Genomic DNA, 8,882 nt, shown 5'->3' with positions numbered 1-8,882 from the left:
GCGGGCTTGCGGGGAGGGGGGAGGCGCGGGGCTGGTTTCCATGTTGAACGAGCAATCGAGGGCAGGAATTTGCTGACATGGCRTTCTGGCCGGATCGCTGGATTAATCACAGCTCACCACCACGGCGAGCTCGTTCCCTGGCCGCGGCTCCTCCGCCGGCCCCGTGCAGCGCCCCGTCCCGGGCAGGGGCAGCGGCCGTGAACCGGGCCTGGGCTCCGGGAGCCCCGTTAACCCCTCCGGCGCCTGCCGCGGGTCGCTCGTGGAGACGAGCTCTGCCCGGCAGCGTTTGCAGCGAGCCGTGGGGTTCCCCCTCCGCGTGCGCAGCCTGGCTGGGGCCGCCGCCGAGCGCCGTGCCGGTTTCTGGGCCGCCTCGGCGGCTGTTCCAGGGCCTCCGTGCCGCGCTTTGCGTGGGTGGTGAGCCCTCCGTGCCGCCGCTTTCCTTGCTCGTGCACGTCGCTGCTCGCCCTCGTGCCTGGCCGTGCCGCGAGCTCTGAGCTGGGCCTGACCCCGTCTCTCCCTCCCCGTCCCCCAGGACCTCTTCTCCCAGACCTGCAGGAGCAGTTCAGCCCTCCGGAGATTGCTCCGCCGCTGCTGGTGAAGCTGGTGGAAGCCATCGAGAAGAAAGGTAAAGGTGGGGGGGGGACACACCGAGCACCAAGGGTCGGTACCCCCCCAAAACCTGCTGGTGGGGGGCAGCCGTCCGCAAACTCTCGGGGTGTTGGGCCGAGCTGAGCGGGACGCGCAGCTGCCCGCGGAAGGCAGCCCTCCAGCTGGGCTTGAGACAGGGCGCCGAAGCGGGGCCTGGATCTCCGGCGGGCGGCCCGGGGGCCGGCCGGGCCATCGCGGCGCGGGCGGCAGCCGCTTGGCTCGGACGCCCTCCAGGCCTGGCGAGCCGGGCCGCGGCCATCGTGCCGCCCGCGGCGCAGCTTGGCGGCAGGCCGGCTCCGGAGCGGTGCGGTGCGGTGCGCCGGGAGCCGCCCGGCTCACGGCAGCGTCCTCTCTCCCGCAGGGTTAGACAGCGAGATGTTGTACAGGACATCTGGCTCCGAACTGAGGCAAGCTCTGAAAACCGGTAAGAGCTCGCTCTCCGTGGCGGGGCGGCTCAGATGGGGGGGTTTAGCGGATGTGACAGCGCCAGCAGTAACGCAATCCAGGCCGGGCTCGTCCCCGGCCGGCGCACCGGCGCTGCCGCACCGCTGCTGAGCTGGGGAGGATCTTGCGGCTCGGCTGGGCGGCTGCGGCCGGGGCTGTGCCGTGCCTGCCGCGGCCGTGCCGCCGGGGAGCCTCCGGAGCTGCCTGCCCCTCGGCCAGGCTTGCAGCCTGCCGCGGCCGTTCCGCGCTAAGCCGGAGCGAAACGGCGCCGCTGGCGGCGCGGGGTTTGCGCGCCGTTCCCGCGGCCCGTGCCTCGCGTCGGCAGGAYGGCCCGGTTCGAGGGAGCGTTTCCCCGTTGGGTTCGGGCTGCGGCCGCTCTGCTGGTTCCCTCTCTGCGCTCGTCTCTGACAGCAGCAGGGCTCAAAGCTCTTCGGCGCGGCGCGTGCCCGGGATTCCTGCGGCAGCGCTGGGGGCAGAGCGAGTGCCCTGGCCGCTCACTGCGTTCCTGCTGTGGGGCGTGATGGTCTCTGGGTTGCGTGCTGGCAGCCCAGGGGCCGCTGGCTACGTGCCCGAGGCTGTTCCCATCACCCAGGGGWAATCTCTGCCCCGGCAGATTGGACCCTGGGCGACCTGGAGCCCTTCGACGTGCATTCCCTGAGCGAAGCGCTGCGAGGCTACCTGCAAGACCTGCCAGCCCCCGTGGTGCCGGTGTCCGTGCACGGAGACATCCTTCGYGTCCTGCAGGGTAAGGGCCTCTCCTGGCCGCCCTTGGGGCGTTAAGATAGGCCCCGTCCCGGTGGGCTCCGGCACGCGGCCCCACTGCCGACAACGCTCCCACGCTGTGACGCGGCTGGAGCACGCAGAGCGGTGCCGGCCGGCCCAGCCCTTCCATCGTGTCTTGCCTCTCCCCAGAGATCTCCCAGGCAGAGAATTGCAGGAAGCAGCTGCTGCTGGCCCTAGAGTCGCCTGCGGTCCCGCTCCAGAACATGCTCACCCTGCAGTTCCTGCTCCGGCATCTGGGGAAGGTATCGCAGCAGGCAGAGAGCAACAGCCTCCACCCTCGGGCCCTGGGGGAGATTTTCGGCCCCCTTCTCCTCCGGCTGCCTGGCGCCAGGTACGTGAGGCTCTCAGCTTCCAGCCGTGTACCAAGTGCCGGCTGCTCTGCCTGCCAGGACGACGAGTGCAGACCGTAACAGCAGGTCTGCCCGTGGCCCCTGCCTTGCACGTGGGATTAAACTGCTGGCAGCACACTGAGGTGGGACTTGAAGCCAGGGCAGAGCTCTTGCTTCTGTGTCGACGTGCAGTCTGGCAGCTGGACCGTGTTCTGGGCTGAACCAACTGCCCCCGGCTGCCGCTTGCCCAGGGGGCACAGGAATGGTGCCAAGTTCTCCCCCACGACTGCTGATCTTACTGGCTTCTGTCTCCCTGCAGCCCAGAGCTGAGCCCTGACTTCTCTGTGCTATTTCTGGAAATACTTCTGCAAACAAAGGAGTCGGAGCAAGAACAGTTGCCTCCAGGTACTTCACCAGCAGCTGAGATGCCCTCTCCTGGGGGCCTGAGGCACTGACATTTGTACTCTGTGGATGTGGAGCCTTTGCCCCAGCAAACAGGTTGCCGAGGGCGTTTCTGTAACCCAGCTGCGCCTGGAGGCCTGCTTGAGGCACTGATTTGTTGCTGTGCACGTGCCTGGAGCGGCTCCGGGCAGCGCTGCRGCCAAGCGGGGCTTCCSGGGAGACTCGCTGCAGGGAGGGGTACTCGCTGCTCCGAGGGATYGCCCTTGGTGAGGGTGGGGAGCTGGGAGCTGGGCCAGCCCTGCTTAAACCATGCTTAAACCCTGCTTCTCTTGCAGCTTTGCCTCCAAAACCACCTAAGCCAAAGCCTAGTGCAGCCAGCCTGGCCAATGGGAACAGCGTGTCCTTGCAGGACGCCGAGTGGTACTGGGGTGACATTTCCCGGTAAGGGGGCAGCCTGGGGTCGCGCAGAGCCCAGCGTGTCTGGGCAGCTCTGGGCAGCGCTGCGTGCTGGCAGCTCGTGTCCCTGGGTACCCTGTCTGTCGCATTAGACTGGTGTGGGAGGTGTCTTTCAGGACGGCTCCCATGGGTGCCTGGTCCATCCAGGCTGCTAGGCTCYTGGGGGAAGGCTGGTCGCATGTCACAGGCTGTGGCACTCATCTCGTGTCCCTCGCAGGGAGGAAGTGAACGAGAAGCTACGGGACACACCAGATGGTACTTTCCTTGTGCGTGATGCCTCCAGCAAGATCCAGGGGGAGTACACACTCACACTCAGGTAGGGTGCCGGGGTCTCCCGAGAGCTGCTCCAGGGTGGAGCTGTCAGCACGTGTCCCGGTGCTGGGCGAATCCGGGCTGTGCCAGCCGGAGCATTGTGGCCAGCTGAAGTAGCGTGGGGGGGGCCGGGGTGGTGGTAAGCCCTCCGTGCTCTTCCCTCTCTGCTGCAGGAAAGGAGGCAACAACAAGCTGATCAAGATCTTCCACCGGGAAGGGAAGTACGGCTTCTCAGAGCCCCTGACCTTTGGCTCGGTGGTGGAGCTCATCACTCACTATCGACACGAGTCGCTGGCCCAGTACAACGCCAAGCTGGACACYAGGCTGCTCTACCCCATCTCCAAGTACCAGCAGGTGAGACCTGTGCTGCAGGGACAGAGCTGGCCAGGGCAGCCTGAAATAGGCTGGGGAGGGGGGCGGGAATCTSTTCCTCCATACTGGACTTTGTGGCAGATGGGTCCTATGTACCAAGTGCTCCTCCAGAGMTTGTAGAGATTGGCCCAGACCTCGTCCAGCAGCAGCACCTCCCCTGTGCGAGGACAACCCCCCTGCAGGGCTGGTGGGGCTTGGCAGGGCCAGCTGCCCCGCAGAGGGCCTGCCGTGGGGCAGGAGCCGGTCCTGACTGAGGCTCTGCATGTGGCAGGACCAAGTGGTGAAAGAGGACAGCGTGGAAGCCGTAGGGGAGCAGCTGAAGGTTTATCACCAGCAGTACCAGGACAAGAGCTGGGAGTACGACCTGCTGTACGAGGAGTACACGCGCACTTCCCAGGTATGTGGGCGCTGCCCCCTCCTTGGGGGCACAGGCCYTGTGGGCTGCCCCCGCTGTCCCCGGCTCTGCAGCCAGGCTGGTCCACACAGACGAGCACGGAGGTCGGGAACCTGCTGCCCCATTTGTCTTTGCCTGGGTTTGGGGTGCTCCTGCAGAGGATGGGCTTTGAAGTGGGGAACATGTGGGCTGCAGTGAGGACCGTGCTGCAAGGGGAAGGGGATAAGAGATGCTACGAAGCAGCAGAAACCTTCCCAAATCCTGCCCTTTCCTCAGCTCTCCCCACCCTTCTCCACAGGAGCTGCAGATGAAGAGGACAGCAATTGAGGCCTTCAACGAAACTATCAAGATCTTTGAAGAGCAGTGCCAAACACAGGAGAAATGCAGCAAGGAGTACATCGAGCGCTTCCGGCGGGAGGGCAACGAGAAGGAGGTGCAACGGTGAGGCCTGGGCGCAGTCTTGCCCCTCTCGGGGCCAGAGTGGGTTGCCCGGGCCTGGGGCAGAGCCAAAGCGTGCCCTGTCTCTCCAGCAGCRCGCTGTGGGCTGGAGCTGGCTGCCTGCCCCAGCTCCCCACCCTGGCGCCCAGCCTAACCCTGCCCTTCTCCCAGGATCCTCATGAACTCGGAGAAGCTGAAGTCTCGCATCACGGAGATCCACGACAGCAAGATGAAGCTGGAGCAGGACCTGAAGAAACAAGCGTCAGAGAACCGGGAGATCGACAAGCGCATGAACAGCCTCAAGCCAGACCTTATGCAGCTGCGCAAGCTGCGGGACCAATATTTGGTGTACGTAGGGCCGGCCCCCGCGCTGGGCTGGGACGAGGGCCCTGCTGCCCTCCAGCAGTCCGGCTCGCTTCGTGAGAGCTTCGGGGCTGTGAGACCGGCTCRCCGGGCTGCTCCGCGTCGGGGCAAGCCCTGCAGCGTGCAGCCTCGGGGCTGGCGGCCCCTCGGAGGGGAAGGCTGCTGCCTTCTGGCGATGGCCACGCGAGTGGTGTCTGGTCCGGGCRCTGCGGGCTGGGCGCGCTGCCGGCCCTGATCTCTGCCTCTCCTTCCCCAGGTGGCTGACTCAGAAGGGTGCCCGGCAGAAGAAGATCAACGAGTGGCTGGGCATCAAGAACGAGACCGAGGAGTGAGTGGCYCTGCTCGCACGCTGTGGTTATGGGGTGCAGAGGGCTGTAGGAGCACCGGCGATCCTGCCTGCTCCGGGGCCTCGGGCAGGCCCCATCTCCCTGCTCGGGAGCTGAGGGTGCTTCCTCTGCTAGAAGGGGACATGGCAGCCAGCAGTGGGAGGGGGAGAAATGGGGCCCACGTGCCCAAGTGGAGGGCTCTGACCCCTGCCTGGGCTTGATTGCAGCCAATACTCCATGATGGATGACGAGGAGGAACTGCCCCACCACGAGGAGCGGACGTGGTACGTGGGGAAGATCAACCGCCTGCAGGCGGAGGAGATGCTGTGCGGCAAGCGGGACGGCACCTTCCTGATCCGCGAGAGCAGCCAGAAGGGCTGCTATGCCTGCTCCGTGGTGTGAGTACCCCCGGGCTGCCTCGCGCCGCCGGCCTGGTGGCCCTGCCGTCCAGGCCTCCCCAGGAGCCGAGCAGACGCAGCGTCTGCGGTGGGACTGGCGCGGGCTCTGCTCCCACGTCGCTCTGCCCTTCTTCTGCCAGCTGCCGAAGGCTGGTGGAGGCGTCAGCTGGCAGGCTGGGCTTCCCCAAGGTCTCCCGTCTGCCTCGCCTCCTTATGCCAGGGCCAGATGCATCTTTGGGCTGCTCCAGTGACATCTGCTTGTTCTCTGCTGTCTGTCCCCGCAGGGCCCCCTCGCACCAGGGGGGACCCCGGCGTGGCGGCGGGGTCGGGGCCGGGCACTCGGGTGACCTCTGCTCCCTCGTCTCCCTGGCAGGGTGGACGGCGACACCAAGCACTGCGTCATCTACAAGACGGCGACCGGCTACGGATTTGCTGAGCCCTACAACCTCTACGCCTCCCTCAAGGACCTGGTCCTGCACTACAAGCACACGTCCCTGGTGCAGCACAATGACTCTCTGAATGTCACGCTGGCTCACCCGGTCCTCTCCCAGCCACCAGCCAGATGAGCAGCCTGTGCACAACACAACAGCTGCCTTCAGCTTCTCCCCAGGGCGCTGCTTTCTGGCTCTGGACTCGCACCCTGTATAGTTGAGTCTCTGTGCTCCTGCCCCTCCAGAGCCTCTGAGATGTCTGTGACCGTTCCTGGTGTCCCTTTTTGGTCAGTAGCTGAAACCCGTGTTGGCTGGTGGGACAAAAAGGCTGGGCTGTTGACTCCCAATGGGCTCCAGCGTTTAGGAGGTGGGATCCAGTTGTGATTGAATCGCTGTGGGTGAGCGCAGCCCCCTTCCCCTTCCCTGATAAGCAGGCGAGATCCCCTTCTTGCAGGCAGGTTGCCCTGCTACACGTCACTGTAGAGCTAGATTCCCGATTCCTCAGTGCGCTACGGCGTGGGCCGCCCGCCGGGGCCGCGCTCCGCTCGGACCGAGGGGCTCCCTGCCCGGCTGCGGAGGACGGCCGAGGAGGAGCCTCCACGGAGCGGCACTGAGCGGTCGAGCGTGTGCGTCCTCCGCTCTTGCTTCCTTCGGAGATCTCTCAGGCTGCGGTGGGAGCTGGGGTTTGGTACGAGGGGTGCTGCTCTTCCRTGCACAGACTGCTTTAGGAAGGAGGCAGTCCGGTCCTGCGCGGGGCGGAGGGTGGGCCAGGACCGGGGCTGCTCTGGGCCCTGCCCCACCTCACTGCCTTGTTCCTTAGTTTCGTAACCACCTCTTGAGTGTTGCTGTCTGGGGAGGGAGGATCCAGTTAGTGAGGAATCTCTCGCCTTGGTTGTGCCAACTAAGCTGTGAAATCTGTGTTGGTACCGTGTTTTTCCCGGCAGAATCTGTGGGACGCACAGCTCTTTGTTTCTGTTGTCTTCAGTGAATCTCCGCAGACGTAACCCCTTGAAGCTAACTGTAGCCATGTAAATACGGTTCTTTTGTAATCGGCTGCTTACCTAGTACTGGTGTATGCTGAACTTCCATTACGATATGCAAGCGCCCGGGCAACAGCTCACCAGACTGTTACCGACTCGGGTCCCGGGCCCTGGACGCAGGAGGTGGCTGGAGCCCGACGCACACTACGAGCCCAACGCTAAATGAAGGACCTCTCTGCTGCAGGAGGATGGTATCTCCGCTGGGCCTGGGGCCTTAGCACATAGCAATGTATATGCATGACGTCRAACCATGTATGCAAAGCACTTATAATCACGAGTACTGTACGAGCTGAGCACTGGGCTGGGCTTGGGAGGAAAGGGCTGGGGTTTGCTGCGACGCTGCCCGCCGCAGACGGGGCTTGTTGCATCTTTTCAAACCAGGCCGAGCTCGGAGGGCTCGCGGGTGGCAGCAGGAGAGGCGCTGGGCGGGCTCCTGTGCCCAGGCTGCGCGGCACCTCCCTTTCCGGGGATGCTCCGCCTGTCCCTGGGCACGGAGCTGGGCATCTGCAGCTGCTGGAGTGGCAGAGGCGATCCCTGCTGCCCCGGCAGAGCTTTGATGGCTGGAAAGGGGCTGCGAGAGGAGGACAGGAGAAAGTAAGTGTTGATCATCCCCGTGGTTTGCCTGCGAGGCTCTTCCACGTCCTCGCCATGGGCTGCTCCGGGCTTCGCCGCTCGCGTGTTGCGGTGCGGTTCGGGCCGTGCCGGATCYGCAGGGTGCTGCGTGTCCGGCGCTGCCCGCATCCCCGCTCCTCGGCACGCACCGTGACGTGGGCCGCCACCACCCGCTCCTGGCACCAGCCAGGGCCGGGGGCACCAGCACAACCGTCGCCATCCCGSTGCTCGCAGCAGTGCATGTCTTGACTCTCGGTCCCTGCTCCGTGCACCCTCTCCGGCCTCGCGTGGCGCGTTGGGATTTCCCTGGCTCGGTCGTTTGGTGCTATTAGGGTGCAAAGCGGCAGTGCTGTCCCGGTCCCCGGCGCCTCCGGGTGCTCCTTGCCCTGGGAAGGGCTTGGTGCTCACCGGGCTCGGGGAGAGGCTGTGACTGGGGCATCGCTCGAAAGCCCGGGACGATTAAGGGAACAGTTTGGGCTCGGAGCCCTCTCTGCTGGCGCAGTGCTGGGGAGCCGGGGGGTACCYGGGACCGTGTCGGCACCCCAAAGCTTCGTGGCCGGCTCCCGTCCTGCCTCCGTGCCAGCCCTGCACAAGCCCCCGCTCATCCTCTGGCTTCCACCGTGTCCCTGCGCCAGCACGTGGGCTCCTCCGCCTGCGCTTCCCGAAGGGGCTCCGCGAGCTGGGGGCCGTGTCCTGCCCGGAGGGGTTTGCCCTGGGCTCGCCGGAGCTGCGCCGTCCGGCCGCCTTCCCCGCCGCCTCGCTCAGCACTTCCCCAGGGAACTTCCAGCCCTCCCGCATGCAGCGCAGCCGGTTTCCCCCACGCTGCTGCCCCATAGGAACCTGCTTCGCCCTCTGCTTCCCGGGACCCCCGGGCTCCCGGCTCCCCTGGAATAAGCTAGTTGTCGTTCTGTCCTTCCCGTGCTTTCGTTCACGCGTTCAGCTTAGCCTGGTAGAAAGACACGTCTCGAGGCCCTGGGCGGCCACGTGCCGCCTCCAGCCCTCCGTCCTGCTCCCGGGGGCTCGGGCGAGCGCGGGGGTCCGACCGGGGCGCCGAGGGGGACGTCGTGGCTGTGCGAGCGCTGCTGAGACTTTAGCCCTTAGGTATATGCAATAACCCGTCCTCTAACTCGCCCC

General features: G+C 65.7%; 1 protein-coding gene across 2 annotated transcripts in view; it reads left to right on the top strand.

The window, feature by feature from the left end:
* Positions 1-7,429, top strand: part of PIK3R2 (phosphoinositide-3-kinase regulatory subunit 2) — a 16,028-nt gene extending 8,599 nt beyond the window's left edge. For both annotated transcript variants that reach the window (XM_085320151.1, XM_085320152.1), the window contains exons 3-16: positions 533-625; positions 1,010-1,072; positions 1,706-1,837; positions 2,005-2,206; positions 2,524-2,609; positions 2,942-3,047; positions 3,280-3,378; positions 3,548-3,728; positions 4,018-4,143; positions 4,439-4,581; positions 4,750-4,926; positions 5,198-5,269; positions 5,495-5,665; positions 6,039-7,429. In XM_085320151.1, the coding sequence (XP_085176277.1) occupies positions 533-625; positions 1,010-1,072; positions 1,706-1,837; positions 2,005-2,206; positions 2,524-2,609; positions 2,942-3,047; positions 3,280-3,378; positions 3,548-3,728; positions 4,018-4,143; positions 4,439-4,581; positions 4,750-4,926; positions 5,198-5,269; positions 5,495-5,665; positions 6,039-6,231 (1,844 nt within the window). In that variant the 3' untranslated portion in view covers positions 6,232-7,429. The remainder of the gene's footprint in view (positions 1-532; positions 626-1,009; positions 1,073-1,705; positions 1,838-2,004; positions 2,207-2,523; positions 2,610-2,941; positions 3,048-3,279; positions 3,379-3,547; positions 3,729-4,017; positions 4,144-4,438; positions 4,582-4,749; positions 4,927-5,197; positions 5,270-5,494; positions 5,666-6,038) is intronic.
* The last annotated feature ends 1,453 nt before the right edge of the window (positions 7,430-8,882 follow it).

This window comes from Rhea americana, unplaced genomic scaffold (genome assembly GCF_003343005.1).
Source record: "Rhea americana isolate MKP2758 unplaced genomic scaffold, rheAme1 scaffold_611, whole genome shotgun sequence".
Classification (NCBI taxonomy): Eukaryota; Metazoa; Chordata; class Aves; order Rheiformes; family Rheidae; genus Rhea; species Rhea americana.
Note: the sequence above shows the minus strand (reverse complement) of the source record. Positions and strands in the feature narration are given on the sequence as shown.